At 39.9% G+C, this 23,870-nt stretch overlaps 1 protein-coding gene across 1 annotated transcript in view; it reads left to right on the forward strand.

Annotated features, from left to right (window-relative positions):
* fer1l4 (fer-1 like family member 4) overlaps positions 1–23,870 on the forward strand; it is a 145,488-nt gene that overhangs the window by 89,460 nt on the left and 32,158 nt on the right. The window contains exons 12-30 of the mRNA XM_028812007.2: positions 419–581; positions 3,642–3,825; positions 8,375–8,561; positions 10,330–10,697; positions 11,696–11,804; positions 13,649–13,829; positions 15,255–15,375; positions 15,453–15,556; positions 16,204–16,291; positions 16,628–16,744; positions 16,842–16,994; positions 17,186–17,360; positions 19,122–19,246; positions 19,682–19,816; positions 20,123–20,296; positions 20,517–20,627; positions 20,721–20,882; positions 22,388–22,562; positions 23,618–23,730. Coding sequence (XP_028667840.1) covers positions 419–581; positions 3,642–3,825; positions 8,375–8,561; positions 10,330–10,697; positions 11,696–11,804; positions 13,649–13,829; positions 15,255–15,375; positions 15,453–15,556; positions 16,204–16,291; positions 16,628–16,744; positions 16,842–16,994; positions 17,186–17,360; positions 19,122–19,246; positions 19,682–19,816; positions 20,123–20,296; positions 20,517–20,627; positions 20,721–20,882; positions 22,388–22,562; positions 23,618–23,730 — 2,945 coding nt within the window. The remainder of the gene's footprint in view (positions 1–418; positions 582–3,641; positions 3,826–8,374; positions 8,562–10,329; positions 10,698–11,695; positions 11,805–13,648; positions 13,830–15,254; positions 15,376–15,452; positions 15,557–16,203; positions 16,292–16,627; positions 16,745–16,841; positions 16,995–17,185; positions 17,361–19,121; positions 19,247–19,681; positions 19,817–20,122; positions 20,297–20,516; positions 20,628–20,720; positions 20,883–22,387; positions 22,563–23,617; positions 23,731–23,870) is intronic.

A 23,870-nucleotide genomic window follows, 5' to 3' on the forward strand; every position in this document is an offset into this window, starting at 1 on the left:
AGCAAATTGGCTATAACATTCCTACAGTATACTGCTTTGCACAAAGACTGATTCACCTCAACTGGAAGAAAATCCCAATCCTCTTTGTGGGAAAGTGATATTCCGTACAACCTGTAACTGGAAAAAAGTCTCATTTTCTTCACATTTCTTTCAGAATTTGGCAGGAATACTTTAGAGTTACACTAATGAAAGCATGCCAGGCCTGTGCCGAACCTTTTACTTTTATTTGCTGTTTCATTCTCTTGTCGTGTAGCTCTCTGAGTCACATGTGGTTGAGTGTGGAGTTTCATTGATTGCCTTTGGAACATAATACAGTACTGTCTTTGCTATATTTTTTTAATTGCATTTTGTTCTCTCAATGTATTTCATTCTTAAAAATAAATAATTTGGCAATAAATGTTTTCATTTGTTTACTTAGAACACCGCTTCTATCAGAAATGGGCACCTGTCACTGACCCTAAAGACACACGGAGTGGCATCAAGGGATATGTGAAGTGCACAGTGTCCATTGTAGCCAGAGGAGATCCCATTGGCATTGCAAGTCTGCCAATGGTGGGCAGTCAGAATGATGACATTGAGAAGTGAGTGGAGTATTTTATTTTCATTTCCCCATATTTTGTATTTATGGGGTGCACGACATACACGGTGTGTCTATTGTCTGGCACAAATTTCTGTCTGTTATCTCAGATGAACAGAAATGACTGTGGTAGAAACTCCGACAGCATGACGCTAGGTTACCAAACCTTGCTTTTTTCAAAAGATCTCTTAACAAATTTGTAATTTTCCATCTGTCTATTTTTTATTGATAATTTATTATAGGGTTACCGAACATGGGAGATTATCATCATCAGACTCAGGCAGCAAACAACTCTGGATAGAATTCCAGTTCATAACAGGGTTCAGTCACACGCACACACATACAAACGCACACACACACACACTCACACACACACACACATACAAACGCACACACACACACACTCACGCACGCACACAAGGGGAATGTAAAGCAATCAGTTAGCCTTAAAGTTACATCCGAGTACTGGATCATCATAAACTACATGGAGGTAACACAGCTTTTCAATACACTCTTTAGAGAGATTCTCAATGCAATATCATGAAATAACTTTTATTTTAGGTAATATTTCTAAATTATTTTCTAAACAGGCAAACATGAAACCCATTTAAGTAATTCAATCAATAAAAATCTAAATAGGGCAGTTATGGGATCTTTTATAATATATCTTTTAACCCTTTGCTGTCCTTTAGTCACCTGTCCTCATCTGTTTTCAAGTACCAACAGTCCCTATAAAATGGATTAATCACTAGTGAAGTTTTATCAGTTATTGAAAACATTTTTGGATAGAGTTTTAATGGGGAACCTTTTAGGATTGATCTGCATACAAATTCTTTAATGCCAATGTGCAAATAAATTGTATAAATATAAATAATATATATATAAATGAGTAACTAAATGTACACATGGTGCAACATTCAGGTGTGTTCAGAGACTCGGATAGCTGGTTTGAAAGTTGGAGCATTTTTTAATTTTCTAATAATTTCTTCAAATAATTAGTCATCAGAATTAGTTTAATACATATGTTTGTAGCAGTGAGTCTTATTCAAAAATAGTGATGATATTAGAATGTAATTACATATATTACTAATGTACATGAAATATGTTTTTAATAACATTTTACAATATCATAAGGCTTTCATAGACAGCAGAGTCCAACCCAAGTCATGAAAAGATTCACGTGCTCTAACAAGATCTGTGGATCAAATTTCTTAAACGTAAATATTTTCCAAAAAGTACCTGATAGAGATTGAAAATCTGTGCTGAAGTCTCAAGAGAACATTGTTGGTTGCATCCAAACATTAGAACAATCTGGATGAGGACAGGCCATTCAGCCAAACAAATTCTGCGAGTCTTATCCACTTATTTCTTCTAAAAAAACGTCAAGTCAAATTTTGAAAGTCCCTAATGTCCTACTGCCTACCACACTACTTGGAAACTTATTTCATGTGTCTACGGTTCTCTGTGTGAAGACAAACTTCCTAATGTTTGTGCGAAATGTACTCTTAACAAGTTTCCAACTGTGCCCCCGTGTTCTTGATGAACTCATTTTAAAGTCCCAGTCTCAATCCACTGGACTAATTCTCTTCATAATTTGAAACACTTCAATTACATCTCCTCTTAATTTTCTTTTGCTTAAACTGTAAAGTCTCAGCTCTTTTAAACTCTCCTAATAATTCAACACTTGTAGCCCTTGAGTCAGCCTAGTTGCTCTTCTCTGGACTTTTTCTAGTGCTGCTATGTCCTTTTTGTAGCCTGGAGACCAAAATTGCTCGCAGTACAGTGGTTGAACGTGACAGGCGGTGGATCAATATGACACTTTATCGATAAATTACATTATAACAGAGAAATTTTGATTCATTATAATATAATGCAGCTGTGAGGTTGTTTTTAGTGTAACAGAATTCTATGCACACGTTTAGTCACTGAAGTGTCACCGAATCGTCTTTCATACACTACTGCATAAGTTGTTTTTATTTTTTACAATTACGGACATGAATGTCATGTCACTTACCCAGTTCAATTTCAAAGAGCAGTTGAAGTGAACTGCAGTGACTGAGGTTCACACAAGACGCTACATGATCACAGAGCTGAGTTCAGGGTGCGATGGACGCAGAGGCCAGACTGTTGGTATATACTGTAACTAGGCCTCCCCTACATTTTGGTACAGTAGGAAACGGTACTTACCCTGTATAGTGATGAATAAATAAACCATGTCATTACTACTGTACTGCGGTGGGTTGGTGCCCTGCCCGGTATTGGTTCCCTGCCTTGCACCCTGTGTTGGCTGGGATTGGCTCCAGCAGACCCCCGTGACCCTGTGTTTGGATTCAGCGGGTTGGAAAATGGATGGATGGATTACTACTGTAGTGAAACTCAAAGCACTATATAAATGCAAAGAATTATTATTAATCATTTTCTTACTGTCACTTTTTCTCTCAAGAAACCTGATGCTGCCTAAGCGAATACCTGCAAAGAGACCTTGGGCCAAGTTTTGTCTTTCTTAGCAAATTGAATAAATAAGAGCACATCTAACGTTGTACCTTTCTTGTATGGTAATTCTCAGCCACCCAATCCTGCGCCATCCTGTGCTGCAGTGAGGTACACTTGCTTCACTGCACACCATACCATTAGGGCCAATTAAGCACCAGTCCGCCTAACCCGCACTTGCAGTATTATTAGAAAAAGCTGACTAAAAGAAGTGCAGTGTTTAATATCACAAAGGTGGACATTCATATAACTACATGTTCTTGGTTTAGAATTAGTTGGCAGGATAAAATGTTAAGGACAACTTTCAGTTGAAATGTTTTATGCTATTTTTACAGTGCCATAATTGATTATAGCCCCTTAGTGGAGTGGTGGCTCTGAGGCTAGGGATCTGCACTGGCAATCAGAAGGTTGCTGGTTCAAATCCCGTAAATGCCAATAGGGACTCTGCTCATTTGGGCCTTTGAGCAAGGCCCTTAACCTGTAATTGCTGAGCGCTTTGAGTAGAGAGACAAGTGCCATATAAATGCAAAGAATTATTATTAGTCATTTTCTTACTGTCACTTTTTCTCTCAAGAAACCTGATGCTGCCTAAGCGAATACCTGCAGAGAGACCTTGGGCCAAGTTTTGTATCCGGATCTACCGTGGGGAAGGCCTACCAAGCATGAATTCTGGTATTGCAGGCAGCTTCTCAAAGATGATGGGAGAGAAGAAAGTCTTCATTGACCCCTACGTGAAGGTCACCTTTGCTGGACAGCAGGTACAGTTTGTAAATTTAGTACAGTATGGAGCACATTCCTCAGACTAAGACCGGACTGCTTAACGTGTGGCAAATTCAGCTTAGATTCATAGAAAATATATTTTTTGTTTACCAGTGTACTATTGATACTGTCAGAATTATTTCATATTCATGGCTACAACCTGACTGTTACTGTATCTGATATGTTGATTTACACTCAATAGGACCACTGACATTTGCTTCAAACAGGTCTCTCAGAATTTAGGACTGGCTTGGTGCCCCCTAGGACCATGTTGGATCAATTATGTATTTTCATAGAGAAGCCTCCTTAGTAGTGTTTTGCAAAGAAAACAGACAGTTATTTATACTGTCTGGAGCGTAGCTGCCTTTAGTTCTTTCATCCATCCATCCACTTTGTGGAAAGCAAGAGCCTGTTCTTATAACATCAAGCCATTAATGTTGACAAAAAAGGGTGCGCAGAGAACTTTAAACACACCCACACACACACACACTTCGATAGTACAGAAGCTCTGCACTGCACAGTGAAAAAAATGATGGGATAACCCTTATCTCATATGTGCATGAGAGATATTTTCATGTACATGCGAGATAAGAGTTATCGCATAATTTTTTTCACTGTGTGGTTCGGAACTTCTGTACACACAAACACACGCAACTATAATATTAAAAAAAAACAAAAATGAAGAATAAAATGAAAAGAAATTCATAAATACAGATAGTCAAAAGTCAAGTAAAATGACACCTTTAAATAGCTAACTAAAAAGATTACAATATGCAAGCTTTCGAGGCAACTCAGGCCCCTTCTTCAGGCAAGATGTCTGAAGAAGGGGCCTGAGTTGCCTCGAAAGCTTGCATATTGTAATTTTTTTAGTTAGCCATTAAAAGGTGTCATTTTACTTGACTTATCACTACATTCATAATGGCTAACACGGTACAACACCCTAGTACTACAGACATAAATACAAATAGAAATATAGAAATTAAATTCAAAATATATTATCTGAGGCGGCATGGTGGCGCAGTGGCAGCGCTGCTGCCTTGCAGTTAGGAGACCTGGGTTCACTTCCCGGGTCCTCCCTGCGTGGAGTTTGCATGTTCTCCCCGTGTCTGCATGGGTTTCCTCCGGGTGCTCCAGTTTCCTCCCACAGTCCAAAGACATGCAGGTTAGGTGGATTGGCGATTCCAAATTGGCTTGGTGTGTGGGTGTGTTTGTGTGTGTCCTGCGGTGGGTTGGCACCCTGCCTGGGATTGGTTCCTGCCTTGTGCCCAGTGTTGGCTGGGATTGGCTCCGGCAGACCCCCGTGACCCTGTGTTCGGATTCAGCGGATTGGAAAATGGATGGATGGATATATTATCTGAGACAAATTCAACATGACCTATTGCTGCTGAGCATATGGTTGCAACAATAAACATCCTGGGAAAATAAGCAGAACAGGAGGGGGTTTTCTGGGTTGTGAAGGCTACATATGTAGTGAACATGCCTAAGAAAACAACATACTGTACATATGTACTGAAATCAAGGGCAGTGTCACACACAGATAATAATATCCTAAGGAGAACTAAGACACAACAAGGGGACAGGGGGAGGTAAAAGTTTCCAGTCTACCATAAAATGAAATGCTGAGGTCTGAGTGTTGTGTCCGGTCGATGTAAGTATTCTGATTGGTCAGTTTGGTTTTGGTGATTCGATTTTAAGACACAAGTGGAGGAGTAAAGGCATAGGAGGCATGCTGAGAGTCACCTCCAAAGACGAGAAGTATGAAAATGGACAAGCAAGGCACTTTGAAATGACAGCGTCCGAGAAGCAGATTTTATAAGGAATGTACTTGAGAGAGGGAGCACCCAAGAGAGGTTCAGACACAGGAGGATCCTAAGGAAAGGCATTGAAGGTACATGTAGAGCAAGAGATACCCAATATTTTATAATTCACTCTATTAACTCTCTTTGAAAGGTAATGTGGTTAGTATATACTGTGGTCCTCCAAGGAAATGATAAATCAAAAGGCAAGATAAACGTTGAGGTGCCAACCCAGATTTCCCTATTTACTTGAAGAACAAAGTTAAACAAAGCTCAATGGCATGAGTACAAACCAAAATATCACCCTCTGTTGTTCTAACAAATAAAGACACTGACTATGAAGGCTTCTTTTGGATTCTTTCACTTGGATTGCACAATCTTCATCTTCTCTGTTCTCCAGTCAACAAGTGACCTCTCCTTCCAGGCAGCTGGTCTTTTAACATCCTGGGACTGAAAGGGGCAGAAGCAAATTCTGATTCACTGGGTAGATTCTCTGCATTATGGAGGCAAAGGAAGACAGCACAGTTAATGGCAGTGCTCCCTTTTGGCCCGTGGTGGTATTAGATATATGGGAAGAACCTAGATTGTGATCTAGGACACGCATTCGTGACACGACATAAGACAAGAAGTAAATATACGCAAATGTATTGAAAATGAAGATCCAGGTCACACATAGGAGATGTCTGTGCTCAAGTTAGGCTTCCAAGAAAATTGTCTGTCAAAGCAAAATATAAAAGACTAAATGGAAAGGAAGTCAAGGGTACCTCTTCAAATGTGTTTACCTGCAGATGGCAATATGGCGGTCTGAAACACAGCAGTGATTCAAATAAAAATTAATAAGGGAACGAAAAAGAGAGGCGGCATGGTGGCGCAGTGGGTAGCACTGTTGCCTCGCAGTTAGGAGACCTGGGTTCGCTTCCCGGGTCCTCCCTGTGTGGAGTTTTCATGTTCTCCCAGTGTCTGTGTCAATTTCCTCCCACAGTCCAAAGACATGCAGGTTTGGTGTATTGGCGATTCTAAATTGTCCCTAGTGTGTGCTTGGTGTGTGTGCCCTGTGGTGGGCTGGCACCCTGCCCGTGGTTTGTTTCCTGCCTTGCTCCCTGTGTTGGCTGGGATTGGCTCCAGCAGACCCCCGTGACCCTGTAGTTAGGATATAGCGGGTTGGATAATGGATGGATGGAAAAGAGAATCAGTGCGTTCTTAGTCAGTTTTATATCCAGCATCCCTCTTAGAATTATAACAATGTAAAATGAAGCAGGAAAGTATCTATAACTTTGTCAAAAGACGTTGAACTTCTGATATCATATCCAACTTTGATTACGACACATTTAGGTAGGATAACCAGATCAAAAATACGGTGACTCAAAGCATCAAGACCAGAATGAAACAGTGACACCAAGATCCAACTGAAACAATTATCATCATTTTTAAAAATCATTATTAGCAGCAAATATTATGATTTAAATACTGCTTTTGGAAAGCAGATCATGCAAGAGCTTAGGAGCAATTGGGTGAAATGTTAAAATTCTGCATTGATTAATGCAGTACCTTGGGGTGAGAGCCTTATATCAATATTTTTTCTGAATAATGAGTTAACTAGATGACACATAGTGATGAATTGTCATTACTTTTAATGTAATTAGGCTTGGAGAATTATGATAATTAAAATAACAGAAGATGGTGCGAAGCATACCCCATGTTGAGTATTTAGTCATTTTCCAGTACTCACAGTTCATACCCTGATGTCCTAGGAAAAGATTGTTAGATGCCATAGCTTTCTTCCAAGGTTCAGGGAAATGAAATAGCTGGTGAGTTTTTAAAAAGATGAACCAATCAGAGTAAGATTGATGGCTGGGGGACCAAAAAATCTAAGGTCAGGAAGCACATGTTAGGCAAGACGTAGAAAGTAGCAAATCTAAATCTGGCCATAAACAGGCAAAACGGAGTAACGCAAAACAAGAAAAACATTACTGAGGAATAACTTACTTACAAATGAAAAGGAAAATAGTTAAAATATTAAGAAAAAAACACACTCAAGAAAACTAAACTTGAAAGACTCAGTGAGTGAGCAGTTGGTGAATATCAGAAACCTGCAGGAACAGATGACTTCAGTTGTCAAGCAATAGCAAGAAGAAGGCCTTAACTGTGTGGAAGGCCAAAGGAGACTTGACATGCATTTCTAATGGTGAGCCCTGTACGGTCATCATGGGCTGAACTGATTTCTTTCATAAACTATACATTCTGCCCCCCCCCCCCCCACTATTATTTTAAGATCATTTTTAAAAACTGTAAGCTTTGCTTTTAGACTGTTGGTTAATGTTTGCTTGCGACTGACTCTGCACTGTACTGTGAAAAATATCAGCATTAAGTTGAGAATAATGCAATTTATTTTCCATTGTTAGAAAAAAAATCTATTATCAAGTCATTAATATCCTTTGATCTTTAAGAAAAGTTAGATGGAATGTCACATTTGAGAAATGTTAACTGTAACTTGCAACTAAGAGACGTGTCCTCAACCTGAAATCTTACCTATACATTATAATGGTAAATAAAAATAATGCATAATATATACTCTTCCACCATCTACACTATATCTTCATCATTTTAAATATTTAGATCATCGTGTTTGGGGAATGCATTTTTGGAATGCATGAAAACACTGCAAATGTTTTTTTTAGGTTGATAAGGCAGACAAATCCTTCATGGACTAAAAGTATCCGCCAAGAATGCATTTTTTGAATTCCTTCCACAGGGTGAAACATCAGTTGAGTCCGACACAAATGCCCCTGAGTGGAACGAGCAGATCTCCTTCATTGAACAATTCCCTCCCCTTGCCAGGAGAATAAAAGTACAGATATTGGATGACGCAAACTTCGGAGAAATTGCTTTAGCAACACATTACTTGGATCTTCAGCAAATATCTGATCCAACAAGGAATGGTAAAAATATTTCATTGCATTCAAATGCTGTTTCTTTCAAATAAAATTACACGGAAGTATTACATGTGACATAAAGGAAGTTCATACAGTGCCCTCCATAATGTTTGGGAAAACACACATTTTTTTTTCTTGATTTCCCCCCTCTACTCCACAGCTTAAAATTACAAATCAAACAATTCATATAGGATTAAAATGCAAATTGCAGACTTTAAGGGGATTTGCACACATTTTGGTCACAGCGTGTAGAAATGACAACACTTTCTGGGCACCATAATGTATGGACGAAGCAATGGCAGGTGTTTTTAAAGACATCATATTTAGTATCTTGTCACATATCCCTTGCATGCAATGACTGCTTGATGTTTGTGATTCATAGACATCACCAGGTGCTGAGGATCTTCTCTGGTGATGCTCTGCCAAGCTTCTAATGCAGCCATCTTCAGCTCCTGCTTGTTTCGGGGGGCTTGTCCCCTTAAGTTTTCACTTCAGCACATGGAAGACCTGCTCAATTGGATTTAAGTCAGGTGACTGGTTTGGCCATTCAAGAATTTCCCATTTTTTTCCCTTTGAAAAACTCCTGTGGTGCCTTAGCAGTGGGTTTGTGATCATCATCTTATGGGATGAATGAGTTTGAAGGCATTTACTGGTACCTGAGCAGATAAGATGTTTCTATACACCTCAGAATTCATTGTGTGGCTGCTATCAGCAGTTCCATCCTCAATGAAGAGAAGTGTGCCAGGACCTGTGGCCATCATAAATGCCCAAGCTGTAACACCTCCACCACCATTTTAACAGATGCGGTGGTATGCTTTGGCACTTGGGCTGTTCCTTCATGTCTCCACACTTTGCTCTTGCCATCACTCTAATGAAGGTTCATCTTTGTCTCATCTGTCCACAAGACTTTTTTCCAGAATTCTGCAGGCTCTTTTAAGTACTTTTTGCAAAGTGTAATCTGTCCATCCTGTTCTTGTGTCTAACAAGTAGTGTGCACCTTGCAACGTGGCTTCTGTATTCCTGTTCATGAAGTCTTCTGCTGATAGTCGTCTCTGACACACACACACATCTGTCCCTTGAAGACTGTTTCTAATCTGTCCGGCATGCATTTGGAGCTTTTTCTTGACCATAGTGAGGATTCTTCTGTCATCAGCAGTAGTGGTCTTCCTTGGCCTACCAGCCCCTTTTGATTACTGAGCTCACCAATGTGTTCTTTCTTCTTAATGATATTCCAGACAGTTGATTTGGGTCATCCTAAGGTTTTACCAATGTCTCTAATGGGTTTAGTCTTGTTTTTCAGCCTCATAATAGCTCCTTTGACTTTCATTACCACAGCTCTTGTCCTCATGTTGAACAATGGCAATTAGAACGCTAAAGAATAATAGCAAGCCCAGGTACCTTATGAAGCCATGAAACAAACCTGAGGAATCACAAACACCTGTGACACCAATAGTCCCAAACATTAAATGGGGGGACCATGTGAAAAAAGTGCAGTCATTTCTACATGGTGTGACTGAAATGTATGCAAATAACCTTAAGTGAACATCTGTAATGTGTACTTGAATCACATCTGAATTTTTTTGATTTGTAATTTAAACTGTGGAGCACAGGGCTAAATCAAGGAAATCAAGGAAAAATTAGTCTTTGCACCGAACATTATGGAAGGCACTGTAGGTTTAGAGGGTCATTATTGTCACGTGTACAGTGCTCACTGTAGATGACTAAATATTGCATTGACATCTCCCTTAACATTTAATTGCCTCTTTTTGAATAGGTTTCCATCCTACTTTTGGACCTGCGTGGGTTAACCTGTACGGGTCACCTAATAACTCCACACTGAGAGATGTCCATCGTGATCTCAATGAAGGCCTTGGTGATGGTATTTTCTTCCGTGGACGCATTCTCCTCTCACTGACTGTAGAATTGTATCATTCTCCGACTGCAGTGGATACCAAGGGTGGGCCATCTGTTAAGGGGGCCATCAGCAAATTGAAAATTAGACGCAAGAGCAAGAAGCCAGGTAAAGGGCAAGAAAAGGAAGTGACTTCTGGGAAGAGCAGTGGAGCTGACGAGAGTCCTGGCAGTGCTGAGGTGCCCGGCTCTGTGACTGTAGAGGTTGAAGAAATCCACCCACTCCCAGAGGTCAGTGGGCTTTGCTTTTTGTGTGATTCTGTTCATATGGAAATATTTGTCAAAAAGTGAAAAATACAAATCTACTCTCTATACAAAAAACCCTAAGCCTAAAAGTGCAACGATTTTATGTGACTTTTTATGTCACATTTTTTGTCACGCTTTAAATCGGGCTTATTTTAAAACCTACATATATATGTTTGGTATCATTCTTTTCAGAGTTTATCGCACTTTAATGTGATGTTGTTAGATTTTCTGATTCTTATTCTGTTTTTAAATTATAAACTAAAAAATATCAAAAACTCACATCCCGCGAGACAAGACTTTGTGCCAAGAGATTTAACCACGCCCAGGGCCAGAATTAAAACACAAAGAGTAGAACAGCTGCTGTACAGGCTTTTAAATGTTCGAAGCACCGCGCGAGATGCAGATCACATGGCGCAGCAGCAGCCGCAATCCAGCAGCTGATCGAGCAAAGAGGAGGTAAAAAAAAAAACTGTATTTGTTTCCCGTTAATTCACCATTTAAGAGGGGGTTTCGGAGGAGTGACCGCGTCTCCTTGGGGTGCATTCAGCCCTCCTCTTCACAATGCTAGTGGCGGAGATGCAAAGTGGCTGCCACGTAGAGCAGGCCGAGGGGGTTGGAGAGCGAAGCAAACTGGGGGCATACCTCCCAGTTAAGTTAAATATCTCTCTTGTGAATTATTTGTTTTACTTGATAATATAGATTATTGAGTCATTTTGCAGTAGCTAAAAAGTGAATCCACAGTTTTGTCTTGTCTTTATATTCCAGCTACTCCATTTTGTCCATATTATGTCAGGGATAGTCGCCACAATTGTGCATCTTGACTTACAGTCATATAGTTGGGTACAGTTGTTTTTTCACATATTCAGAAAGGAAATATCTTCTGTGCACAACAAAATGTGACATTTTGATAAGATGGCTTAAGTAATTAATTGGTTTTATGACTTCTACTTGATGTAAATAGTTTCCCTGTATACTTTTTATAGAACTTTCTTGGAGAGAAGGAAGAGTTCCTTCTATTTGGATCACTTTTTGAAGCTACAATGATTGATAACTCCATTGGATCCAAGCCAGTGACCTTTGAGGTGTCCATCGGTAATTATTTGCTTTGTTACATTTAATCATGTTCTTATAGGAAGTACAGGCATGGCAAGAAGTTACTCAATATACCTACAGTGGGCAATATATAGACTCCAGGCCTAATCCAGTCCATTAAAGAAAATATTCTTGTCTCAGAGTGGATCTTGCACGAGTATTCTCAAATAGCTGCATTAAATCAGTTAAGAAGCAGTGAAAAATATGCATGGTGGCCCTTCACCTATCATAGAACCCTGTCATCCATATTACTAACCGAAGGTTGTAAACCGGATATGGACGCAGGGCGCTGGGCGCAGGGTGCACAGAGGCGCACACGCACTGCCGCACGGCAATGAGCCCGCCACAGAGAAAACAAAAAAGGTTTTAGACCGGATATGGACGCAGGGCGCATCGAGGTGCACGCGCACTGCCGCACTGCAATGAGCCCGCCACAGAGAAAACAAAAATGAGAGGATTCAGCAGACTTCGAAGTGCACGCGCACTGCCGCCTACAACGCGCTTCTGAAACACCACAGGCAGAGGAGTCACGGCTCAAAAACGAAACAGCTCCCAGGCAAAGGTGTCACAGCTCAGAAATGAAACAGCTCAACTAACGGAAATATAAATCCGAGCCCATAGCTAACGACACAGCCACGGAGAAAACACAAACGAAACGATTCAGCGCATATTTGAATCACATTACAATATTACAGTATGGAATCCCCAGACGTCCAGACTACACAGCATATTTGCATCACATTACAGTATTACAGTAATACATTTTTAACAGTCCAGCCACAGAAAACACAGAAACGACACCAGATGAAAGAAAACAATAAACAAACGCTCCAGATTAAACGTAAGTGCGATTATAATTCCTAACAGTAAACGACTTATAGCTAACGGAGTCACGGCTCCAAAAAGAAACAGCTCAACTAACGGAAATACAAAAACGAGCCTGTATGGATAAAATGAATGAACGAGGGTGCCCACACAAAGACACCGCTTTAGTACAAATGTGTTTATTTAATTAAATGACAACTATACCATGGCTACGACCTGTAAACTAAACCTGAGGTAAAGCGTGCACGCCAGGTTGTACAGCCACCCGAACGCGACCGCCCACACCACCGCATATACCACGTTCGTTTAGTAATGTGGCCCTCCATGCCCGGATCAGCCGACATGGCCACTTCAGCACGCGAATCCGCCGCCGTCAGCAAACGACTTCTCGCTGACGACACAGCCATAGAAACACAAATACAAAACTGCATGGCTAAAAACAATAAACAAAGACGCCTACAACTGAGTCACAGCTCCAACAAATATGTTTATTTAATTAAATGAACTTTGCCAGGACGCACCCACCCTCCATGATATTTCATCCCTCCAAGTATCGGAGGGAACAGAAAGTAATTGCCATTCTTGAATTTGCGATTCTTTCGAGAATCGCGGGCTTGCTGGTGGCTGTAGAAACCGAGCATCTCACAATAAACTACTGACGTAGAGAACCATCCCTGGTCCTCCTGAGGTCGTGTTTGCCCTTAAGCCTGTCAGCGCCCTGCTGCAGTGTGTGATTTCATTTAAACATTTAAACACGCCTGGCTTCTCTGTTTAATGATGAGACCCGCATCAAATGAAGGTGCTTTCAAATGATGTCATGTTTGTGGATGAAATGCACTTAATAAACATACAGTATGTATTGCAGTTTGGTTGGTTTGTCTCCCTAGTAAACTGGTAAATTAATGACATTGTAATGAAATATTAGCAAGATTTTGAATATGCCAAACATTAATCTCTAGTCCAAGAATTGTGCTGTTTATTACAAACTGGTTACAAACACATTGGTCTTTTTGAAACAGGAAATTACGGCAAAGCAGCTGATGTGATCGTGAGATCAAAAAAGAATCTTGCCAATGATGAAGAAAAACAGGCACTCCTGGAGAACTCTGAGGATGAACTAGAAAATGAAGACAGACTTCCCACCAGCACGGACAACTCTGTGACTCCAGGAAAAAGACCTCAGCACACTGAATATGACCGGTAGGGAAAAATCAAACATTTCATCAAGGTCACAGGATTCTTCCCTTCAAGTTCCTGTCACATCAGACCTCATTCTAGCTAGTTCTGAAATGAGTATATTTACTCTTAATTTGGAAGAGTGCCTTTACAAAGTGCGCCAGACATTATTTAATAATTTATTGGTATGCTTGTGTTGCTCAGGCTATGCAAAGGCACTGCATAAATAAGATGTATTATTATTATTATTACAAAGTGGACTTGGAGTTACCATCTTCCATTTACATATTTTAATGATCCATTAGTCCATCCCTGTTCTGAGGCCACCTAGTCTATCTGGGTCTCATGGAGCCAGAACCTAACTCCACGGCATCTGAGGCAAGGTAGTAATCAACCGTAGATGAGATACCAATGTAGTGCATTGTACCATCACATGCACACCCCTCCTAGTGGGCCAATTTAGAGATTATAGTAAGCTATCCTGTACATCTTTGGCATGTGGAAGAATATTGACAAAACCTTTATGCATAGAGGGGCAAGCATGCAAAATTCACACGGACAGTGATGGGAGGTGTTTTAGAGATACCTGACTAAATAAAAAGAGCATAGGTGGCACCATCCTGATCTACTTGGTTGCACCTTCTCAATGCACCATTCCGTCCTCTTTTTGTATTAATATGATATCACCATCTTCTAGAATACTTACTGATGCTCACATGCATATGAGCTTCCTGAGATATATCCCATACTGTTCTCCTTGACACTACCTGATCCACGATGCTTGTCCGATTCCCTCACAACTGCAGATACACGAGCAGAACTTTCAAATTCATGACTCTGCCCGATCCATGCTTCTTGTTGTACAATATGAACCCCCATCCAATTTTGCATTGCACACATGTTCTCTGCTCACTAAAAATGGCTTTTTACTACACTGCCCATTTGTACTGTGCATGTGTGAAATTTTATGAACACATGTCACAAATGTTTAGGTTTTTCTTTTTATTAAGTGCATACAAGATGTAAAGCTGGCTCTAGCAGTGACATCACGCAGGCTGTAAATTATTCACACATGCCAGAAACATATTGGGCAGTGCCATAAAGTGTGTGATGAAGTATGCATGTGATACACATCGAACTGGGCAGACATTATGGATCGGGTAGTGACACTTCTCATTTGTATAATGTTTCTAGCAAAATATGTCAGTCTCACCTTTAGGTTCATGTACTGTATATTAGATCCATCCATATACCCATTTGCTAAAACTGCTTTATCCTGGACAGGGTAGTGGAAGGCTGGAGCCTATTCAGGCAAGCTGTGGATGCAAGGCAGGGACAATACCTGGACAAGACACCAGTCTGTCACAGGCTAAAAACCCACACACCATACACACACACACACACACCACGGCCAATGTTAATTGCTCTTCCCACTTATTTCCCATTTAGGTCCTTCAGCTGTGTTCCAATGCTGCAGGAAAAGCCCTGTGTCTTTGTCTGGAACTACTGGGAAGACCACACCTGGCGCCTCCATACTATCAACTGGATTGTCAAAATGGCTGACAGGCTGGTCAGTGTCTTTTGCCTGAGTAAATAAATGGAAAGGAGAAATGGTGGTTTATGACTTCTCCCTTGCCTTTTTCTCAGGAAAATGGAATTGAAGATGTTGAAAAGATCTTGAGGAGACCAAAAAGCAAAGCAATTGTTAGTCGCATGAAAGAAGTTCTAGCAGAATTTATGGCCAGTTGCAAGTATGTACTTCTGTGGGTTGGGCTTCCCTTTGTACTTGAGTAGGGTTGGGGGGTGTCATATACTGTACTACTGTCACTGAGTAAGGTTTGTATAACCACAGTTTGCTCAATGTCAGTGTTATACTGTTTCAGAATGTTTGCCAGTAAAGATTTTTTCATACAGACATGAGTACACTGCTACGGAAGCTCTGAACTGTACAATGGAACAAATTATGGGATAACCATTATCCTTCACGGATGTGAAAATATCTTGTAGTACGGGATACTTTCATATGTGTACAAGATGTTTTTACGTATGTACGGGATACTTTTATATACATACGAGATATTTTCATGTACATATTAGTTTAAGTACATACATGAAAACATCTCGTACACATGTGAAAATATTCCATATGTATGTGAAAACATCTTGTACGTTCAAAAGCTTATCACGTATGTAAAAAATATTTTCTCATACATACCGAATATTTTTACGTACATTGGGGTTATCCCATAATTTGTTAAATTGTGCAGTTCAGAGCTTCTGTACACAGTCTAGGTGTGGCTGACTGTTTCATATTCCCCTGAATGAGTCAATACTGGTTGTGAAATGTCTAATTACATCTACTGTATAACCTAACAGTTTCTATTTTTAATAACTACAGGCAGTATATTACCGCTGCAGAAAAGAAGACTATGACAAAGCCAAACACTTTAGACAAGAGCCGAATGACCTGGCTTAAAAAGAACATTGTAAGTGAGAATTTCATTATTGTCCATGAGATCTTAGAAGATGCTGTAGGTAGAGAGCAACTGGAGATGGAGAGATGAATAAGTTGAAGAATGCATGACTAGAAGAGGGGGACAGATCAAAACATATGTGAACACTATGGCTGCTGAAAATACTTAAAAAACGAGAGCAGTGAAGCATAGGTAGTTAGATTTATAAAAAGACAAAGTAGTTCATAGTTAGCATACCGTAGGTATAGAGAGGACAATGCATTTTACTCAAAGGTGCAATCAAGCGGTGCAGAACTGTTGGAAAGGTACTGAGCTCACCATTAGACTTCATGTACTTTATTTGTTTAGAATATTCTGGCTAAGCAGGCAAGGAAAATCCAGGTCAAAGTACGGACCAAAAACGCTCACGACAAATTAGGAGATCTGCGAAAGATCCTGAAAAGGCTTCGCTTTCTTGCCATAGAGGTGATCATTCCTTTATTTTCTATTTTTGGAAGAGTTATCTGTAAAACTGACAGTGGTTACCTGATTCTGATGAACAAGTTTATTCTTTGTACTTCAGCCTCAGAGCACTTTACCAGATGTCTTCATATGGATGTTAAGTAATAACAAGCGTGTGGCTTATGCAAGGATTCCATCCTACAACGTGCTTTTCTCCATGGTGGAAGAGGAAAAAGGAAAGGACTGTGGCCACATTCAGACCATCTACATGAGGGTACACAATGATCCACGAACCTGAACCAAAAGCTGCTATTAAAATTTGTCTGCAGTTCATATTATGCCAATTAAATGATGTCTTTTAGTGGCTGCATTGGAAAATTTGATTTTCTTTCCTTAGTCAGTATACTTTTCCCTTTTAACCATTTTAATGATGTTTTTCTATTTGATTTAATTGCATTTATTCAGACTCCTGGAGCTGGCTTGGGTGAGATCTTTGCAAAGCTGGAGGTTTATCTTTGGCTTGGCTCAACCAAGTATGTGAAGAACAACATAAGCAGTTTGCCAGAAGACTTTAAAGCTGTTTATGAGGTTCCTCCACCTGTTCCACTAAATATGCCCCCTGTAAAGCTAGTGTGCGAAGGTGAGCATCAGCTAAAATGCATACAGTTGAAATGGTATTAACTTTTAGGAAAACTGCAAAAAGATAAACTCTTCCATCCAGATAAGCCGTATATTTCATAACTCGCTCACTCGCTCACACTGCCAGCCAAGTATTTTGAGCAAAATGAAGTCTGCCAAAACCTACAAATGAATCATACTGCATATAATAATGTACGGACATTTCTGTCCTGGTCTGGAGTAAAAAACCAGGTTCTCAGAATACCAGCCACAGAACAGAGATGCTGCACTGCTCAATGTAGGAGTTTTGCTATTTATCTCTGCTCTATTATGAATTTAAAGTAATTTTTAGACCCTGCTGGGTATCTCCATGTTTCTAGGGTTCATATCTCAGACATGCCAGTTACTTACAAAGCGCAGTTTATCTCCATGCCACCCAGTAATTAACCCGTAGTCCCCCTTACTAACTAGATTTTGATGATCCCCAGTACAAAAAAAACAAAACAAAACAAATTAAGCCCCCCTTGTGTGGAATTTAATGAATTCCAATTTAAAAATGACCACCACATCATCAAATGAGATACTTGAAACGTATAAGCCACATAGGATGTCATAAGTCCTAATTAACCTTTATGGAGACGTGGGAATGATAACATTGTCAACCTTTTCTTTTCTGAAGATAGCAACCATGCAGTGACTGGTGGTTCTGGTGCAAATGCCTCACCCGCACTGCCAACAAATACCCCACGGCCCTCACACCATGTCCACATCAGGTTATCATCCTGAGATCTGTCTTCAACAGTCACAATGACGCTTGAAGGAGTAGCAACAATGGGCCCTTTTCTACACAGGAAACACTACCCAGGAAAAACATTTATTTTGTATCAACTAACATCCTGGGAACACATATATTTATTTTGTGTAAAATATGTTTTTCTCTTTTGGACAAAAGGCATTGGTTGTTTGAAACTATTGGAATTTGTTTGGGGTGGTGCAGTGGTGGTACTTTGTATGGAGGTTCCATGTTTGTGTATTTGCTCTGGTTGCCTCCCACAGCCCAGACACATGTAGTTTAGGTGACATGGTGTGTGTGTTTGTGTGTGTGTGTGTATTCATCTTGTGAAGGACTGTTGCCAATGTTCCCTCTAAGCTGAGCGCGTGAGCAATCGCTCACACGAATTCAGAGCGTCGCTCATAGTTCCCGCACGATCGCTCATTCCGACGGCGTCGCTCGTACTTATCGCACGATCGCTCACTCCGACCGTCGGAGTTGGTGCTCATAAATTTTTGGCTTAAACAAAATGTCGCTCATAAACAATGTTTTTTGCTCACTATATGCTACTCCTTAGAGGGAACATTGACTGTTGCCCTTTCCAGGAGTTGTTCCTGCCTTGTACCCTATGCTTGCTGGGGTATTCCCCTCCTTCCCTGCGGCCCTAGTCTTTGGAAGATGGATGGATAGATAGATAGTTGTCTTGTAATTTATCTTCTCTACAGCAATGAATCTAAGAAGTAAGCCACTTACTACGCTAACATGTATCTGAACTTGAAAGTATTAGCTCAGTTATAATTCCTTCTCACCCGAGGATTGCTGGGATAGGCTCCAAGTGCCTGTGACCCTGCACTGGATATATGGATGCAATTAGTTTTGCTGTAGTAGACCAGCTTTGATGTGGTACAACAGTTTCTCTAAATCTTGCTGAAGGAAGGCATGCTGTAAGACTGGGGAAGGGCTGCAGCCATTTGTGGTACCTTTCACTTATAAAGTGAATTTATTTTTCAGACAGCAGATACTTCCAGCTGAGGGCACACGTCTACCAAGCCAGGGGAATTCTGGCAGCAGATGACAATGGCCTTTCTGACCCCTTTGCTAAGGCTGTGTTTTCTACACAGTGTCAAACAACCAGGGTAAGTGGTCTCATTTCTCAAATGCCTGGCTTCTTTTAGCACACCATTGCTATTCTGGGACCTGATTTTTTTTTTTGTACAAAGGCCACCACAACTAAGCCTTAGTGTTGGTAAAGTTTACTTGCCAATGAAGTAGCTGGGATGTATTGTATTCCTTAATATTGATGATATTGTGAAGAGAAAATGTTCTTAAAATTATTAAATGACACATTCATAACACAAGTGACTGAAGACCCACAGAGGTCAAGCGGCCTTCTAGATTATTCGCCTTGTCCCGCTGTCATTCCATCATCAGACTGGTGATTTAGTGTTAATTTAGTTCTACTGTATGCATCACCAGCCTTTTAGTATACGTTACTGTGTCACCATTTTTTTGTGCATTTACTGCCTGCCTTACTCTGATGAGTCAAAGTGCAACTCTGTCTTTTATGTCAGATTCTAGAAGAAACTTTGTCACCTACCTGGTGTGAACTATTGCTGTTTGACCAGATTCTCATCGAAGGAAGCCGAGACGAGCTGCTGAGAGATCCACCTGTCATTTGCTTGAATTTTTATGATTATGACAAAATTGTAAGAATGAAAACCATTTTATAATTTCTTGAGTACCAAATTTTACACAAAAAGGAAAGTTTTAGGTAGGATGTAAATGTTTCATTACTAATGTGAAATCCATGTTCAAAAGAATACTTAATGTGCAGGTGCCTGTAAGCACAGAGAACTGTTAGAAAATGTCAACTTGTTTAGGTGTCTATGAGAAAACTGGGCGCTGGTCGTGGGTACGTCTCACATCAGGAGCTCAGGTTCAGTTGTGTTGTTGTTTCTCATCTGCAGGACCACTAAGATAATTCCACTTTGATTTTTTTTTCCTTAAACTAGGGCAGTCCTGACTTCATTGGGCGAGCTTTTGCTGCTCCAGAAATAAAGATAATTGGTGAGCCTTACAAAAAGCCAGCCTTGCAGTTCTTTGATATAACAAAGGGGAAGATTGAAGCCGGAGAACTGCTAGGCGCCTTTGAACTCATTGAGCTTGATTATTCAGGCTATGGAGAGGTGAGTTTAGAGAGGGTTTGTAAAGTGGAGAGGGAGGTGGGAGTTTGTCTTGACAAATATAAGGTTTAGCAAATTGCTTAAGATACAATGATTTCATGTATGTTAACAGGCAATAGTCCAATGTTGCTTGAATTAGTAGAAGATGTGTCTCTGTTGGTATTTTTAGGCATGAAGGGTCTAGTAAAGTTCAAAGCTGACTTGTCTTTTTCTTTTCTAATAGCCCACCGTACCCCAAGATGTGAATCCTATTGAACCAGAGTATATAAGTGCTGAAAACTATTATATAATCCCTGACACAGTCCGTCCTGTCCTGCGACAGTTCAGACTAGAGGTCAGTGTGTGATTCATACCTTTTTATGTGTTAGTTCATTTGTGGATACCGTTATCATTACACACAATTATTCCTCTTTCATGAAACTCTTAGGTATTATTCTGGGGACTTCGTGACTTAAAACGAGTGAACCTTTTCGAAGTAGAGAAACCCCTGGTCAAGATTGAATGTGCGGGCAAAAGGATTGAATCTGAGGAAATCACGGATTACAAATCCAATCCCAATTTTGAAGAGCTTGTGAAATGCCTTGATGTGGTGAGTCAGATCCCCAGAATCTTCTCACCCTTTGTCTACCACTTGGTTAGCACAGTAGAACAACCTTTTGGTTTTCATCCTCGTTAAAACTTTCCAAGGTTAACTTAAATATCTCAAAGAGTCTGGGGAAATGTTTGGTTCTATATCATGGGAAAAATCAATATAAGGAATATTTATTGTGGGTCTTCTTGAATCTATGTATTGCTTTTTTACATTTTCATATACAAAGTATAAGGAAAGTATTATAATCAATCAAAGATTCGATGTTGAGATTTTGATTAATCTCAATGTTTTAGACCTCCCTGACTTTCTTGTATACAAAGTGTTGGGAAAGTATCGGAATCCTCCAAAAATTCAATTTCGAGATTTTGATAAAGGTCTTCATAGGGAATAGAAAAGCAGTCTACAGCATATACTGTATGTAATGTAAGAAGCAAACATTTACATGTTTGTTAAATGCTGACCCTTTAATCATTTCTGTCTGAAATACAATTATCGTATCTACACCACCTCTCCATAAATTTCTCTGGTCTTATGAGTTGAGAATTTGTTTGTTTCATGTTTCATCGGATTCTATAATTACCGTATCTCCATGCTGGGCTGAATCCAAGAACGATACTTCTTTGTATTCCCGAGTTTAATGCGGTTTCTCAAATTGATGTTTAATCCCACATTGCTAAACTGAATAGGTTGTTGACTAATTGAATCCATGGACTGCAGAAAGCATCCACAGTAGAGGGGCCAATGGGACTGGACTTCACAGACATCAGCCTGGACACCAATGTATTTTTTAAAATTTATAGAAAGCACTTAATTTTACAACACACTTCTTCTTGAAAAAATACTAAACTTATCCTTTCTCGATAGAGAATTGTTTTACTCCATTACCAAGCTTCCATTTAAATGGCAGTAAAATGCACTGCATCTTAATTTGCACACATGACAACATACCTTGGAATGGGTGTGCGGAGAACAACGCTTTGAGTGATATCACAAGTATTGTGGACTACAGTTACACCCTGTTGGATTCATTTCAGTTAGATGGAGCTTCTTCATTTAAGTGGTAGACCAGTACTCCATGATTATGGTGGACTGGGCCAGTTAGTATGCCAAATGTTTTTCAATAGCAAGGTTAAAAGATAGCAGTCAGATTCTCAGAGGTTGCCTTGTGTTCACAGTATTAACTGTGTGGATGAAAACAGGTCTTTGAGTTTTTTGGCCTGGTTGATGTTGCATTATCACCTGACATACTATAGAGATGAGAATAATTTGTGTCCAGAGTGGTTTAATACCTCTATTATGGCAAAATTGCTGCTGAAGCAACATTCTGTGTAGATCCATGAAATTAATGGCAGTGCTGATTTTATGTTTTTGTATTGAAGTTACAATGTTCTTGAAAAACCTTCTGTTCTGTGTTTTGGTAACACATCCCGCCAGGACATTTTTCATTGTGACGATAATTCAGGTGAATACTGCATTAGTGTTTTCTTATTCTATTCATTTAGGAACTCCCAGAATTGGTGTATCTGCACCCTCCGTTGACGATTTTTGTGCTTGAGAGAAGGTCCTTTGGCCGTTTAGTCCTTGTGGGAACTCATGTGGCAAGGAACCTCATGAAATTTGCACCTAAAGACCTTGAAGAATTCAATGACGATGATGAGCCAGAGCCGGAGCCAGAGGGTGATTATTGGACTCAACTACCTTGACTGCTTAGTTTAAGATAGATTGCATAGTTTACTTACTTTCAGAACACCGTGCATTTTTGTTTTCTGATACAAATCCATTGTGTTCAAATAGTTATGAACTGGTGGCACAGTGGTGCAGTGGATAGTAATTCTGCCACATGTCTCTATGTTCTTTTGGTAGACAGGCCTTGGGAGTCCAGACGTTCTTCCCTAGCCTGTGAATTTTATGTTTTTTCTTTTGGGTACTCTGGGTTCACTCCTTATCTCACTGATGGGCATGTTAGGTTAGCCTGAGGTGCTACATCTGTAATGGATAAAGGCTATGCAAAAAATGTAATGGATGAGTGCTCCTTTAAGGGGTATGATTTACTCATTTGTTCATTTAAATGTATCCGTAAAGTCATTAACCTGCTCCAAAGCTCGACAATCTCAAAGTAATGTCTTTAAAATGTTTTTTTTTTACCTGTCAAAATTCTAAATGTTTATGAAAGTCCTTTCTCAGAGCCGTTTGACAAATTCTCTGTGCCTAAAATCCAAAGTGCAGGGGATTTTCTTGTTGAGAAGGACTGTGCGGCCATTGGCTGTTTGTCAGTGTCCGTCCATCCATTATCACATTCAGGGTCACAGAAAGCCCGTATTGGCCCTGGCAATGCCAAACGCAATGCAGGAAGAAACTCTGAATGAGTTCATTGTTTTTCAAAAAGTTTTTATTAAAGGCAATAATATTTACAATATTCAGTACAACTATGATGTCTTTCTGTTATACATAACAGAATATTGTTTGCACTACATGTTAAAATCAAGAAATGTTAAGATCAGAAACAACTTTGTGCTGATCAAATGTTACAAAAACTGTATAATCTTTGTGTAAGAATGTACTTTCTGATACAGCGTATCATTTTAAGTCAATTTTATTCCTGTTCTTGACTAATTGTGCAACGCTTTCTGCTTTGTCATTTGAGCCACAGCATTTGTCAATTGAGGCGTTTTTTCTTACAGACTGCATGCAGAAACCATTTAGTAGAGAATGTATTGTTTTATGTTTTCCAGCACGTTTGCCTCTGAAAGAAGAGAAGCCCTTACAGATCATTGGTTCCATGGGCCTGGGGTCACTTCCTGTGACTGACTCTAAGATTCCTATAAAGCCTATGGCTCTCATTACAGTAAGTAATAAAGGGTCCCTGGAGGTCCCCATTATGTTTACAACATTCCTAGTGTTGTCAGATCAGCAACTGAACTATTTTGAAACCCTTTATGTGGCTTGTGATTTTATGTCTTGTTTCAAAAAAAAACAAAATCTGAA

Source organism: Erpetoichthys calabaricus, chromosome 10, assembly GCF_900747795.2.
Source record: "Erpetoichthys calabaricus chromosome 10, fErpCal1.3, whole genome shotgun sequence".
Classification (NCBI taxonomy): domain Eukaryota; kingdom Metazoa; phylum Chordata; class Cladistia; order Polypteriformes; family Polypteridae; genus Erpetoichthys; species Erpetoichthys calabaricus.